The sequence below is a fragment of the Megalopta genalis genome, chromosome 3 (assembly GCF_051020955.1).
Source record: "Megalopta genalis isolate 19385.01 chromosome 3, iyMegGena1_principal, whole genome shotgun sequence".
Lineage (NCBI taxonomy): Eukaryota > Metazoa > Arthropoda > Insecta > Hymenoptera > Halictidae > Megalopta > Megalopta genalis.
Window position 1 is genome coordinate 32,923,238 of NC_135015.1, and position 16,162 is coordinate 32,939,399.

At 53.9% G+C, this 16,162-nt stretch overlaps 1 protein-coding gene and 1 long non-coding RNA gene across 4 annotated transcripts in view; one reads left to right on the forward strand and one right to left on the reverse strand.

Annotated features, from left to right (window-relative positions):
- The window catches only part of LOC143259236 (uncharacterized), a 131,787-nt gene extending 124,384 nt beyond the window's left edge, over positions 1–7,403 (reverse strand). Inside the window, exon 1 of the long non-coding RNA XR_013033057.1 lies at positions 7,265–7,403. This is a non-coding gene — a long non-coding RNA (uncharacterized LOC143259236). The remainder of the gene's footprint in view (positions 1–7,264) is intronic.
- Positions 1–16,162, forward strand: part of Eip93F (Ecdysone-induced protein 93F) — a 75,819-nt gene that overhangs the window by 42,246 nt on the left and 17,411 nt on the right. For all 3 annotated transcript variants that reach the window (XM_076520625.1, XM_076520626.1, XM_076520624.1), the window contains exon 2: positions 298–1,452. In XM_076520625.1, the coding sequence (XP_076376740.1) occupies positions 1,359–1,452 (94 nt within the window). In that variant the 5' untranslated portion in view covers positions 298–1,358. The remainder of the gene's footprint in view (positions 1–297; positions 1,453–16,162) is intronic.

Below are 16,162 nucleotides of genomic sequence, written 5' to 3' on the forward strand. Positions count from 1 at the left end.
TCTCTTTCTCTCTCTTCTCTGGTCGTCTCCTCGACACACCTCGCCCCTCGACCAAACTATACAGTCCCTTCTCACGGTCTGCCAACGATGCTTTTACTTCCGATAGATAGAGATGCTAAGACCTACGGGGAGGGCATATTCGTATTCGATCTCCGGCGGAGGAGATCTTCGACGATCTCGACTTTATTCATCGGATCGTTGTTCTTTCGCTCGTATGGTTGTTCTCTTCTCTGACTTTACTATCCCTTCGGTGTGTTCGGTTAAAAATTAACCGAGGATTTTTGGTGATTGTTGCAGGTGACGCCGTCACGTCGGCGGGATCTTCGGCACCGAGGTAATCGGTGGGGTGAGCGCGGAAGGCGAGATCGGTCGGTGCTAAGGGGAATCGAAGGGGAGTCGAGGTGAAAGAGAGAAAGAGAGGTTCGAGGACTCGTAGGAACTCGGAGAGGACTCCTCGGAAGTAGACGGGAAGATTTGCCGTCGGCAACAGACTGCACTCTCGCACCGGTCAGGGCGCAAGCGTGCACGTGTGTTGTGCGTTCCCGTGGCGTAACCCTGTCTCAGCACGAGGGAGCAGTCGTTTCTCGGCGCTCGCATCCCTCCTCCAGCATCGCCGCCGTTGCCGCCACCGTTATCGCCACCGCTACCGTCACCGCCACCGCCGCCACCGCTATCGCCATCGCCACCGTCACCGTCGCTGCCGCCACGAGATCCGGGAGGAGGAGGGGGACGAAGGCGAGAACGATAGCGAGGACGAGGACGAGAAGGACGGAGGACGAGACCGCGACCACGATCGCGACCACGACCGCGACCACCACGAGCGCGACCGCGACCGCGACCGCGACCACGAGCAAGACGGGGAGGATCGTCGGCATCATCATCATCGAGCTCCCACCGTCGTCATCGGCCCCCGACGATCTTGCTCGGTCCTGGCGCGCTCTACGTCACGCGTGACGTCGCAACCGGCGCGCACGTTAGAGCGGCGGTGTGCACACACGCTACTTTGCCCCCGCGCGTCCTCCACGCGTCCGCGAACGCCACGCATACGAGCCGCTTGTTAAACGACAGAGAAACCCGGACAAAAGTACGACGAACGCAGCCGGGAGGGGGAAATCGAGAAAGCCGGTCAACCGAGGGAAGAAAGAAGAGGACGAGCAAGGGGCGGGGGAGCGAGAGGACGAGGACGAGGAGGCGGAGGAGAAGGAGGTGGAGGAGAAAGAGGAGGACGAGGACGAGGACGACAACGGCGACGACGGAGGACGGCCGGTGGCGGAGGGGGTGGATATCCACGCGGGAACACGAGGCAGGCGCACCCGGCCGGCACGCACACACACACATTCTAAGATGTGATTTCAAAAATGGCGGATTGCCCCTATGCCCGTTGCATACAGGAACGCAAACACATCCGACGGGAGCTGCTGCGATGGACAAAGAATATGGTCTTCGTAGTCGGTGAGTTGAAACGCGCGCGACTCACACGGTACACCTTTCTAGGCCGTCTGCATACCGTGCGCGTATCGTGTGCACATCGTGTGCATACCGTGTTCCCGGGGCACACGGACGTAACAAGGACCAGCGACGAGCGCTCGTTTAACGACCGCCGCTGCTGGTTTTCAGAACGTTTTAACTCCGGCGACGAACCCTCCGTTCGTCGCGTCGCGTCGACGAGACCAGACCAGGCCAGACGAGACGAGACGAGACGAGACGAGACGACGCGAAACGAGACGAAACGTCGTTTGAAAAACGTCGTAACGCGAACCTCGAAATCATCATCGCGAGAATTATAGGCACGGTGCGGTATTTATTATAGTTTCGCGTTGCGAGCTGCGGGAACCGTTCCGCGAACCACTCGGCGTTCCGCGTGGCGAATCACCGAATATGTTGAGGATACGCGTATAAATGCAGGAACGCGAGGCAGAGTGTCCGCTTCTAGGTGTGCGTGAAAGATAGGGAGGGAGAGAGAGATAGAAATAGAGAAAGAGAGGGAAGGTCGGCGAGAGGATGAGGGTTGGAAACGAGAGAGAGATATAGGGGTCAGGAGGGAGGGGGGAGAGAAGGAGAGACAGAGGCAGACAGACAGAGAGAGAGAGAGAGAGAGAGAAAGAGAGAGAGAGAGAGAGCGGAAGAGAGAGATAGAGAGAGGAGCAACGCCGGTGGTGAGACCTGTTGCGAACCGAAACGCCGAATCCTGGTTGACTGTGAGCCAGGCGTGACTCCTACTCGTGTCCGTACGTTCAACAGGGTGGTTGCATGCTGTCGGGAAACATAGCGATATTTCGCGCGTGTACCTCTCTCTATGCATTGGTGAATTTTACGATCCTCGCCTCTCTCACCGTGCACTTTCCACGGACTATTTTCGCTGTTGCCGTTGCCGTTGCCCAAACGGTTCAACGCGTTTCGCAAAACCCTTCCGCCGGTGCGACGGCGCGACGATAAACAGACGCAAAATTAGCAATTACGCGAAGTAGACGAAGTCGTCGACGGAATCGTCGAAGACGGCGCGACCAAATCGAAATTCCGACGGCGGAAAAATTTCGACGGTCGGTCTCTCTCGTTTGCGTGCCCCGCTAGTTAGGTTTACGGGGAAAATTGCTTGCTCGGAAAGATTAATAGTAAAATCGGGTTCGCATACCAACTTGTTACCCTTCCGCACCCTTAATACGCCGACGCCTCTACCCCTATCGTCGTCGTCGCCGCCGCCGCCGCCGCACCACCACCGCCACCGCCGGCAACCACCACCACGAACGCACCGAGTCGCACACACGCGAGTATACGAGCGCACAGAGAATACTGCACAAGCTGCGTGCCTTGACCACAGACAACCAAGCTATCCCGGCCGCCGCCCGAAACCTTCTTTTCTTCTTCTTACCGCCTCCCTTCGTCCTCCTCCCTCTTTCCTCTTCGCGGATCCACATCCCTCTGTTGCCCGCTCGTCGCTTACACCCCCACCATTGTCCTCCCACTGCCCGTGCTCCTTCTCTCTCTCTCTCTCGCTCTCTATCCCTCTCCCTTGCTCTCCCTCCCCCGTTCTTCTCCGCCTTCGGGTTAGTCCGTCAAGAGAAGAGAGTTCTCTGCTACTCGTAGAAGGCGCGTTTCCACGCGCGCTGCTGTTGCGTGCACTCGCCGTTACGTTTCTTCCTCCACTTTCGTAATCTCGCCCTTCGTCCCACCGCCGCTTCTTCATCCCCCCACTCGGGCCACCCCCTTTCCGTTACCTTGGTCCACCGCCCCCTCGGTTCCTCCATCCGCCTTGCCTTGCCTTGCCTCGCCATCGCCTCGCCTCGCCTCGCCTCACTCCGCTCGTTCGCGTCTCTCCTCATTTCGGAACGCAGCTGCCGCTGGTGGTCGAGAAATTTTCGCGAGTCCTTCCCACCCCCCATTTCCGCCACCTCGACCCTTCCTCCCCATCCCCTGTCGCCGTCTCCGCCCCGCGGCCATCCCCGTCCTTCGATTTCCTCTCCCGGAACCCCCGGTGTTCCTACTACGTTTTTTCCTCGCGATCGGTTCTCCTACCCTGCCGGCCGAAGATTCTAAAAAGGAAGGCGGTAGTAGTGGCGGCTGCCCCCCCGGACTGAGAAAAGGAGAAAGAGAAAGCGGAAACGAGCGAGAAGACGGCCCCAAGTAGAGTCGCGTGTGTGCGCGTCAGGAGCTCCGCCGGTGCGGTACTCCTCTCGAGACTTCCACGATCTTCGGAGATCGACCAGTACGCGTTCGAGAAAGGGTGACGGAGGGTAGCGAGCCTTGAAATCGAGCCTCGAGACCCGAGACTCGAGACACGACCGAGTGCCTACGGTGGCCTCGCATCCGTCGCTCGGTGCCAGTTCGACGGTGGTGGCGGAGCAGCAACGTGGCTTCGGGTCGATCCGTGCCCGATGATCACGGTCCGGGGTGCCGTGGTTCTGGTGTCGCGTCCACAGTGTCCGTATGGTGTTCTATAAAGGGATCCCACGGCGAGGCTTGTCGGGATGTGATTGCTCGCGGGCGAAAACGGATCGGCGACCGCCCCGTTCTCGCGACGCATCGGCCGCTGGCATCGCGACCTGTTACGTTGCACGTGTTGCACGCGAGATGATCGATATCGGCCGCGTGGGATTTTTCCAAATTTCCGAGTGCGAGAAGCCCCCGCGCGTCACGTAATCCCTCGCCCGCCGCGCCGCGCCGGCGGATTATTTGCACGCGTAATCCTCGCGATCGGTATACGTGCGTGTCGCCGAGCAATGGAACCGGACGCGACGACGAGCCGATGCTCCCGTCGGCTCCCATCGTCCTTGACGCCATCCTACGAGCCGTGGCTCTCCTACGGAAGCATCGACGCCTCGCGCAGCGAGTGCCGACAGTAACGATGCCTGCGTGCAGCATCATCGTCACCGCGATCGAGGAAATTAGCGAGAACGACAAGACGTAAACGCGGAGTACGTATACAGAAATCGAATCGAAACCGCGAACACCGGTTGTTTCCGCGCGTGCATCACGCTTTCGGAAATCGCACGCTTTTGGAATACGCGTCCTCCACGTGCTCGGTAGCAACGGTCGCTAGCTGACGTCCCAGCTGACGGGGAACAGCGACGAAACGCTCGAAACGCAGCCCCCTTTTTCGCCGAACGAAATCAAACGGCGATCGCGAGTTGAAAAGTTCAATCGTTGAAAAAAAGTAGTCCTCCGGTTCATTGGCGGTCGCATCGACCAAGAATAAACGGACGTTTCGCGAAGTACATTTTTCCACTCTTTTCCCATTGTGCTCACTCACACCCCTCGTTCCGCGGAAACGCTCGCCTCTAAGACGCAAGGGAAGAGCCGGGCCCGGTGGCGAGGGGCGAGAAGGCCGGGGGTGGAATGTTCGGGTGGGTGCAGTTACTGCTGATCGTTAAAAGGCGCATAAAAAAGGTCGTAAGAGAGAAAGAGAGAGAGAGGGAGAGAGAGAGAGCGCGAGAGAAGGAGAGAGAGAAAGAGGGAGAGCCAGAGAAAGAGAGGGAGAGAGAGAGAGCGTGCGAGAGCGCGAGGGCGAGAGGAAGCAGCGCGAGAAGTAACAATAAAAATTCGTGGGCATTCGTGTTTCGTCGTCGGGGTAGGAGCGAGACGTGGGGTGGAAGCGGCGGCGGTGGCGGCGCGGCGGCGGCGTGGCGAGAGGAGAAGCCGAAGCCGTCGTAGCCGAAGGAGAAGGTGGAAAAGGACGGCGACGAGGGGGTGGCGAGGGGCACGACGAGGGGGTGGAGGGTGGGCCGAGCGTAGGCCGCGGGGCGAAGGGACGCGAAGAGGCGCGAAGGGGCGCGAAGGGGCCAGGGAAAGGGAAAGGGAAGAGGCGAGAGGGTGCAGCGGCGGGTGACGGTGCAGGCGCATCGGGGCGGCGGGTCGCGGGCCGAGGGGGTGGAAAAGCCGGAGGATGGGTATGGCGAAGCAGGGTGCGTAATGAAACGATATTGAGTAGCCGTGGTAGGGAGGCTCGCGGCGAAGGGTGGGGGCCGTCTTCAGCCCTCTCCGTCGATTGACCTCGCTTCGACGAGGCGAGGCTTGCCGAGAACCGAGAACCGAGAACCGAGGACCGAGGGCGAGGAGGCCGAGGGGCGCGAGCGAGACGAGGGCGAAGCGAGGGTGGGGGCGAGTGGCACACAGGGGCGGACGCGACAAGAACGGTGCCTCGGTGGGGGCGAAATGCCGAGCGATCCTCTGCGTGGTCGACCGGGAGGAAGGGAGGCCAAAGTTAAATTGTCGAAAATTACGCGACACCTTTCTTTTTGTCTTCGCCTACCCTCCGACGCCTCGGCCTTCCCCGGAACGCCTCCCGAAAAAACTTCAAAGCCGAGCGAGTGTATACGGCCGCGGTCTCGAGTGTGTGCGAGCGATGCGATGACAAAACTAGCGGCTACGAGAGAGATTTTTACCCTTGTTTAACGAACGTACCGAAGCAAGGAGATTCGCAGGATCGAGTGTAAAACGCGTGTCTCCGACTGCGAGGCGAGAAAATATTTGTTGGCCGCGGACGCGTGGACGCGCGGAACGATGGGGCGATGGGACGCGTGTGAATCGCAAACTTTGACGAGCATAAATATTCCGCCGTGTATTTTTCGTTCCGCTGAATAGCGGGCCCGGTGTCGCGTGTAAACAATTTGGAAAATTAATAACGAACCGCGTCCGTGCTGGTTTTTTAAAACGCGGAAAATGAGTTAACGTCCGAATGGAGGCGCATAATAATCTATTAAACGATCGCGCGGCCTGTCAGATAATTATCAGGCTTGACAGAAATTAATATCAACGAACGATATTAACGATCGGTCTTCTTGTAAAATATAACACAGAGGCGTGTCGCGACGAGCAGTCGCTGGCTGCGTTAGTTGTAAAATTCATATCGGACACCGGTAATTTTGTCCCCTTTTGTACTTGACAAATTATTTCTGCCACGAGGCAAGTCCTTTTTCGTTTTATCAGCCGTGCGCGCCCCGCGAATTACACGTTTCACGTATTATTTAACCTTGCCCGCTTTGAACGCATCCCGAACTTTTCGTGTAAGATAGTTTCCGAGCCCTTTGACATCGAATTTCTCCCCGGCTATATTCGGATTAAATTTGATAATTAAACAGAAACACCGAATCTCCCGTCGAATATGATATTTTTCAGCTGCGACAACGGTTTGCGCGTTTTTCTTTGATCCGTCCGCCGGAAGACAAAACGTTCTACCTTATAAATTTGCACGCCATTTCGGATAACGCACCGGTCTCATAAATTACGCGACTCCCCGCGAACACTGTTACACCGCTAAACCGTTCACTTTAAATCCTATCCCTGCACCGCGTACAGAGTAGATGCGCCGCTGTTTACGTTGCAATGATAAAAACCGATTTAACAACGGTCGAGTGTCGCACTCGGTGGGGCAAAATGACCCTACATACGTCCGGCGGTACTGGACAAATAAACTCCGGATGTTTATGCATATTCGCGTGTCCATAAAAATCGTTCGCGAAAGAGCCAATTAAAACGTTCGATAGCTTCGAAATGGCGAAAAAATGTTGATGAACTCCCAACCGTATTCATGCCAGTGCCTAAACGCATCGCTCTTATTCACGAAACGTTTCAAAATGGAAATTCGTCTCGAAACGGAAACTACGTCTACGCCCGCCATCTTGAGACCGCGGCGGATTGTTGTTTTTATGTGCGCGAAAGGCGTAGAAAACGACGGTTACGTCGATCGTATTTACGGTAAACGAATAACATCCGCGGTTCATCGACAAATTGGTGCGGACACGAGCCAAAAACAGAGTCAAGGACTTACCGTTGCCGTTTAAATCTCTTCCACCGAATCTGGCATTATCGGATTCGACTTATCGGAACTGAAATCAACGATGGCAATCGGCAAACGGTCTCCTTCGTCCGCCAACTGATTCCATGCGGTCCACTTTCCCAGATACGTTAACCCTGGATGAAAACGAGTACACGATTATAACCGCCATACGTTCCGATCACAAAATTGCCGCGATATCGAGATACGAGCGAAATAATTACCTTCGATCCGAGGATATTTGCCTCCTCCACGTGCAGCACGTCTTCGTCCGACAACTTCGTCTTCCCTAATGCGCATCTTCGCCGCGAGAGTCGCTGTAAGTCCAATTTTTCGGTTATGCGGGAGTTCGAAATTGTCTCGATTATTTCGAAACGCGCGACAACGGTGAAATAGAACGGATTCGTTAAAACTAGTAGACGATACGAAAGAGCGTTTCACGGGCTACAAAATGGTATATCGCACGCACGACCCAGTCGTTGCGATCGATCGAAAAATTATAATTAAATTATAATTGCAAAATTATAGAAAATTATTATTGCAAAAGAATAAAAAATTATAATTGCAAAGTGACATATGCGACCGGCTCTATTGTCGTTGACTTTCGGTAGGGAATCTCCGCGCGCGGCGCTCTGATCGCTGATTTTCGAATTTGACAAGCACGTACCCGGAATCGGTGCAGTTTCCACAGCGCGGCAGAGGCAGCGGCAAAAGTGAGGTTATATCGGCTACAGGTTTCTCGCAACGCGGCGACGACTCATGCGGCGGGCAAAGTTTTCGACGCGTTTTCTGCGAAAACCGATGACTGGTTTCAGGCTACGCTTCACAAATAATGTGTGCCCCATGTGTAAAATATGCGAGGAGCGTATCGTTCGTGAATTAATCCCTGCGAAATTAGCAGAACGAAGGACGCGGGTCGTCGCGGAATCGTTTCGGTGCTTTTCGCTGCGTTTGACAGGGTAAGTGGCCACACTTATCGGATCTATTATTGACTTGTGACGAGTCGAAGTATATGTTCGTTGAAACTGTTTAACAATGTAGCTATGACAAGCTCTCCTTGAGCTGTTTAGTACAGCAATGATGTAAGTCGAAGAAGTCACTATTGGGAGGTAATGAGACGCGATTAAGAAGCTTTGAAAAATGCGATAACATCAAAAATATTACACGTGTTTATCTGAAGCACGATTTAATTATTTTTGTAGATAACAGTGCGGTTTCTTTCTCGAAAATTAAGGCACATAATATTGTTCGATATTCTTTTGTCTTCTACCATTTTTCCTTCGAATTTCCATTGTACTAAGAAACAAACGAAGATGTATTCACATACCATTTTAGCACCAACTGAGCTGTTTATTTTGAAAGTGGCATAAGTCACTTTGTTTTTAAGTCGATATATTTAAGGGATTGCGTTCTGACACGTTTCAAAATATGGATGCTAACTTTCGGGAAGATTTACTTGTATTTGTTATCTCAGGATACTGATAGTTTTCTCAGTATAAATAATTTCGTATAAACATTAAAAAATCATCGCTTTTCATTACGGTAAAGTGACGTATGCCACTTTCAAAATAAACGGCTCAAATAGAGCAGGTTCAGTTTTCGACACGTTGTATTAAAACCAAATTGGCAAGAAAATTATACTTCTGCACACGCGTAATCTGCCCGCAGTACATATTCGAAAGAAGTTACCGTATCGCACTAATTCGCTATTTTGCAAATCAAATTCCTACGGTTATTTTAAGCACTTAAAATCGCTATAATTTTCGCACCGGTATTACATCGATAAAAGCACACGAAAACCGAAATAAATACCGGTATCTTCCCGTTAAGAATTATTTATCCGATACCTGAATTTTATTAGAAATTATTTGCGACAAAAATATCGTATGCGTTAGCTGTGTCGTTAGCATGACACACTCGTTTGATTTTTACCGATCTAAAAAAGAAATCTTCGCGTGTCTATACCCCACGTTATCACTGCACGTGAACAAATCCGTCGTTTTTAATAGGAAGGCCAGCCGTAGGCGCGAGACGAAAAGTTAGGTCACTGTTAATTTTCTTATTTATTTGCTTCGAAAGGCGCCGCAACAGCCGCGGCTCCGTAAACGATATTTTAATTGCATTTACGACGAACCATCTCGGTTTGTTATCATTTCCATTTAATTATATACGCGGCCGAGAATTCGCTCGGTTAACAGGTTAAAGTAATGAAACTTTGAGTCACGGGCTCGGAGGCGTCGGATAGAAGCACCTGAAAATCCGTGAACCGAGTATTATTAAAATGGCGCTTTGAATTGGCACGCGTTACATCGAAGAGCCGTGGAGAGAGCGGTAAACGAGAGTCATGCATAATAGAATAAATATATGTATAGTTCGCGTTTTTAGGTAGTTGCGCCAATCCACTGGCTCAAAAAGAGAGAGAGAGAGAGAGAGAGAGAAAAAGAGAGAGGGAGAGCACGCGAGAGGTTAATCCGATGATGAACGTCGGCTATCTGTTGCGTTTTAATCTGTCCTTTTTGGATCGTCGTCCGAATTTCATCCGCGCAAAGCTCCACTTCACCACCACGTCGAAACGACGATATTAGTCGTCGCTAGTGTTGGTCGAAACTCGTTTCCACCATTACCGAGCACGTGCGCGCGTATTTGCATACACATCTCGCTGCAAACGCGTGCCATCTCGTTTTTTTCCCCCCGGCTGGACACCTATTTCTTTTCTTTTCCCCCCCGCGGCCCTTCGAAACATCACGATCATTCGCACGTGCATTAGCTCGTATCTTTCTAGTCTCTATTATTCGAATCGTCTCATTTCATTTTCACGAAATCCACCGGCAACTGGAGGAACCCTATTTGAAAATAATAGCGCTCTACGGTATCGCGTATCGACTTTATAGGCACGTTTTTAAAGGCGTCGGCAATTACGTTTCAGACTACAGCGAGAAGTGGCAATAGCCGATTGAATAATTAATCGCGGTGGAACGGATGTGCACAAAGTGGAGATCCATTATTAATTTCGACTAGCGACATCCTATGCCGCGCCGGCTCGTTCCGTTGGGGAAAGAAAAAGTGTGGCTACGGGGCGGTGACAGTCTTGTCAAATAGGGGACCGAGTTTTCCGGCTGTGGGCTGATACCTGCTTACGAAACACCGACGGCCGCCCATAGCAATCGCGTGGCGATGAACCGTACCCTCGACGGGGTCCGCAAGGGTGCCGGACTTGACCGTTCGGCGGAGTTCCATGGCCACGATCGCGCGAGCGAAATTCGGGGGGAGGGCCCGACCATATATTTTGTAGCGGCTTGTAGCCTCGGCACCGTCTCGCGTCCTCGGTCTCTGTCGCTCTCACGCCCGTATCTGGTCGGATCTTTCGCCGGTGGATGCGATTCGTGTCCAACACAAGCATCACGACGGCCGTGGTTCCGTTCTAACCGGGCCGGCTTCTCTCGGCTGGCGTGTTCTCGCCTAGAGACTCCGAAGGTAGCCCAGCCGCGAGACACCGGATCGCTCGGATGCCGGAAAAGCATCGGTATCGGCTCGCGTTCGTCGAAATAATGCCGGAAAAAGGATGCCAAAGGCCCCGATATCTGAACGCGGCTGTGCGCGGATGACCTTCGCGCTTCCGCCGCGCCGCTTCTGCATTCCGATTCGCGAATGTGTCGGTTCTTTGTCAACGATGAATTTAACGTTAGCCCGGAGACAGGGGACGACGGCGGCGATCGTCCCGCGGGTAACACTAGACAACGGAGAACGATAAATGGGTCACAAGACGACTGCGCTTTGCGGCACGGTGTCCGATTACCGCTTACATCGCTCGCCGAGCTAAAATACGACCGAAGAGTACGTCCCGATGTGCGTTCCTTTGATAATGCCAGGGGGATCTCTCGGTGTGTTTGCTTTCGCGGATCGACGGGACGCGGAGCGGCGCGACGCTCTTCTTCGTTTTTGGTTCCGCCGCCGCGTCCCTCGTCGCTCTTTCCTCGGATCCGACGGCGCGGACGCGCGCCGTTTTCGACGGCGTTTCCGTGGGAAAACGCGCGCCGGTGTTCGCCGATCGGCGAACAAAAACGAGCCACGCTCGGCTCGGCTCGGCTCGGATCGAACTATTTATCGACGCTTATCTCGCCGGTATGATCGCGCTCGAACAGCCGCGCCGATAGAATAATCCCGTTAAGCTCTCGGACCGCCGCGATTCTTGAAATTTCCAGGCTCCGCGGCCACCGGGGATCGCGGCCGCGGCGGGCCGAGGCGGGCTGAAGCGGGCCGCGGGCCGCGGCTGCAATTTCACATTGTTCCAGTATATTATTTCATTGCACGATATCGCTCCATTAGTTCGACCCGAGCAGTGATTCCCGAGGTCATTATACCAGTGGAGAATCGTCGGGAAAGAGTGTGCGGCGAGGAGAGACGATGGAGAGGCGAAGGAGACAAAGAGAGAGGTCGTCGTCGAGAGAAAGAGAGAGAGAGAGAGAGAGAGAGTGAGAAAAAGAGAGAGAGAGAGCTAGCCGAGGAGAGGGAAAGAACGTGAAAGAGAGACAGGGAAAGAGAGAAAGAGGGAGAAGGAGGCACGAAGAAGAATGGTCCGCGAGGTCAGCCCACGTTCGTACATATTCTCACGTAGATCTGTGTACGTACCGACGCGTGCACACCTTGACGAACATTGTTGAAGAAAAAGAAGCGGGCTCGGTGGTAATACATCGACTGCCTAGCGATCCGCACCGCACCGCGCCGCACCGCGGCGGGATGACTGTTCGGACGAATGGGAAAGGGCCGAAGGACAAAGACCGTAGGGACCAGAAATTTCGGCAGCTGGTACTTTCGGGTTGGCATTGCTTTCAACGAGCGCTCGTGGCATTGTTTGTTCCGGCGCAGCTTTTGTGACCGCGATCGGCTGGCTGGATTTTCCTCGCTCGTGCCCTCGATCGATTCGGGATCGATCAAAGAGTTAATCGCGGCCCGGTCTAGAAAACGGGAGAGAGCCCTGTCGTCGTCCGTCGTCGAGGGACGACGGAACGGCGAACGACGAACGACGAACGGCGACCGCGGCCGCGGCACGTGCTAAGCGAAAAACGGATGCACGCGAGGCCTCCGAGCGCAGCGTTTCGTTAATAATATGTATTCGTGAGCCGCGAATATTATCGGGAGAATTAACGAATAACCTTCGGAGGCTCTCTATCTTTGGCAAGCATCGTTTCGAGATCTTAATGAGGCACGGCCTGGGTTCCATGCCTTGTTGAGAGACAAGCAACGCTCGAAGGATTTCGACATCCGTCGTCTCTCGCGCGTTCTCTGTCGTTCGCTCGCCGCGAAAAGGACCGGCCGATCTCTCGCCGGTGAATGGGAATCTCGCGATCGTGTAACAAAGCGACGCCGATAGTAACTGTCGACTAGGCGGCTATTTAGAGAGACTTTTTCGCGAACGCGAACGTGTGTCGTCGAACCGACGAAAATAATACGGCCCCTGCGCTAATCGCGCGAATCGCGGTAAAACCGGTTTCCACGGTGAACGAACACGGTCCTTCTTCCTGCGACAGCTGCCGATAGCTTCGCCGATCGACCAAATTAACGGTGTGTTACCGTAATCAGCGCGGATTGCGTGCGAAATGAAAAAGAAAAAAACAAAGAAAGAAGAAGACGGTCGCGGGCCGTGTGCAATCTCCGATGTAGACACTGCACGCGGAGTCATCGATGGGTATCGTTGCTCCATTTTCGTTAAAGGGGGTACACGGTCGCGATCGCGAATCGAAATCATCGGTGCCCTCCCCCCCCCCTCTCTCTCTCTCTCCCTCGCCGCCGCGAACGCTGGGATTTTCGAAACTCGGACGCGCTCGGCGACCTCGCGTCCGAAAGCGTGGGTTTCGTCTGCGGCGAAACAGGGAACGGTTATCGCAATTATTTCGTTATTATCGTCCTGAAGGCTTAGAGCGGCGCAGAGGCGAATCGCAAGCGAGTTTCGGACAAAGGATAGCCTTGTGCGTCGTGAGAGCCAGCTGCGGCCCCACCATGCCCGACCACCCATTTCCTAACCTTCTACTCTCGTCTAAACCGGATTGCCATTGGTCGAAACGGGCCGACGATTAGTGACGGGACCAAGGGAATAGCACCAAGAGACGTAGGACCGTGGACGGGGGTGGGGGAGCGGAGTGCGAGCGAGCGAGCGAGCGAACGAGCGAACGAGCGAGCGGGAGAGAGAGAGAGAGAGAGATAGATAGATAGAGAGAGAGAGAAAGAGAGACGGCGAGAGGGATTGGGGGCCGAGGGGAAATATAGCGCGAGCGCGCACGGATCTAAAATTGCGGCTCCGCCATTGGCTGGATGGGCCCCGAGGCCATTCGATTTAGAATTGAAGAATGGTGCCGCTATATCCTCGGCTCGCGGAGGACGCCCGTGGAAAGTAGATTCTCTCCTTCGTTTCTCTCTCGAATCTTCCTCATTTTGATTCCCGATTTATCAAGAGAACGGCCAACACGACCGCCCCGGGGACTTCCGGAAAATTTTTCCGCGCCGCCGCCACCGCGATTCCGCTTGTTATTATTCTGGAACACGTAGTAGTTGGCCGTCGTCGTTCGATCCCGCTGGAAACTTCTCTTCCAGTTAAAAGCGAGCTCTCTTTTTCTTTCTCTCAGTCCTCTGTTCCTTCGGTTGGCCATTATTGGTTTTTTGGAGCAATCGACGACGACGACGACGACGACGACGACGACAACGACGACGACGAGGACGAGGACGAGGACGGCGACGACGACGACGACTACGATGGTGTTGGTTGCGCGCGAACCAATTTAATCGCGGCGAAAATCCGAAAGAGGGAGGGATAATCGTTTTATAAGGCGGGAGGAGAGGCTCCTGGTGCCAAGTCCGCGTCATTGGCTTAATCCCGGGCGTGGTCATCCGCCCTACTTCTTCCTCTTCTTAAATGGCACGCGAGATAAGATTGGTTCGGCACCTCCTGCCTGGAATTTCATCCAAAGGTGCGCCCCGGCCGTCTAATTACTTCTGGAATCGATCAAGGACTCCCGAGAGCCGAGAGGCTCGCGGCGAATATCCAACCGAGAGAATCCTCCGTCCTTTGGAAGAAGAAGCGGTCACGGAAAATGTCAAGCAGCCGCCGGAGTCTGGAGTTGGACGGACGACCGTACAGAACACGCGGCACACATTTCTCGACGATCGGATTTTTCTGATCGGCCGGGTTAACAGGGGGAGGGGGGAAACGGTGCACCGCGGCACTGCCCCTTCCGGTGCCGGTTCTCCGTCGCATCCACTCGTCTCGTCTCGTCTCGACTCATTTCGTCTCGATTCGACGCGGGTTTACGTCATTCGGGAACGCCTTGCAAAAGACACGCGGTTCCCCGCTCGCACCGCACCGCAATGCAACGCAACGCGACGCAACGCAACGCAACGCAACGCACCGCACCGGTGCGGCGCGGCTCGGCGCGGCTTGTCTCGAACGGTGTTTCTCTTTCTTCACTCGGCTGGCTGTACCGTTGCATTTTGCTGGATATACGTTCATTCATTTGGAAATCCGGATCCCGTGTTTCGCCGCCCACTCGCCGGAGAACTCGGTGAGAGGAAAAAGCGCGATTACTACCTTTCCAACCAGATTATTCTCCGGGAGACCATTGATTACATGCAAGGTCGGCGATGCTGCAACGCCTGCAACCGGCGAACACAGACAGCGACAGGCTCCGTCGCGGTTAATCAGACCTTTGCGAGAAAAAGGGGAATCTTAACTCGCGCTGCTCCCTATCAAAGGTGCATCGATCGCGGGCCTCTTGCTCGATTCATCCTCCGGCAGATTGTTTCTTCCACGGACGGTCGACCTCCGTCTAATCGACCACGTGCAAATCTTCCCATTAACCCTCGGACTGCGGTTACCCGGTCGTTTGCACCTACCGCGTTTTAATCGTCGCCCGGTTGCTCGATTTTCGGCAATCAACCGTTTGCCGTTCTCGTTTAGAGGACCGCTGCTGGCACAGGATGGCGGAGTTTTTTTAAACGGACGTTTAACTTTACCGAGATCGGGAGAAATTTGAGATCTAACCGAAAGAAAAGAGATCGTGAAAGAATGAACTATTCGAGTTAACGAATTATTTGAAATTATTTTTCCGGCGAATTTTTATTTTATTTTTCCGGCAACAGTGCTCGGCGCTTCGGCCACGAAACCGCAATACAAATTCCAATATATCGATTCGAATGAAGCAAGAGAGTTTCGGAGCGTTCAGAGTCTGAACTTCCGACCGACAGCAGACATTCGAATCCCAAGTGCCTTGGAGCGTTACGCGCGTCAAAGGGCGAAATTAAATAAATTCCTGTTAAACTGGATCAACACGTCTGCAAGAAGCATTCTCAAAAAGTTTCGCAACGATCGGCGAACAGTGGTGAAAACGGTCTTAAACGTCGTCGATGGCGGAGCAGTGCTCGCGGTTCTGAAAAAAGCAGCTCTATCTCGATCGCGGCCGGTTGATTTTTCGTCTTTGTTCGCGGCTTCGTTCGCCCCGGGACAAACGGCGCGGTCGATGAATCAGTGAGCATAATAATTCTAAAATGAATTTCATCGTTTCCGTTTGTTCGGTTTCGCGCGAGCCGAAGCGTCGCGTTTCCGCCCGTATCGCAATAGTCGCGGCGGATGAGTTGGATTTGACGTCAGCGCGAAACGAAGCTAAATTTAACGCGGTCGGAGAAAAAAAGAATTTCGTGCAACGATCGCCTTATTCTGGACAGATTTTCATGACTCACTCGCCGCGCTCAGCCTTGAGCCTCAAGCGCGTTCTCGCGAGATGATGATTCGTGTAATTGCCGCGGTTCTCTCTCTCTCTCTCTCTCTCTCTCTCGCTCTCGCGGTACGTGTTCGATACGATTGCGAAGAGAAGTTTGAGGTTTTCTGGACACATGCGAGCTCGG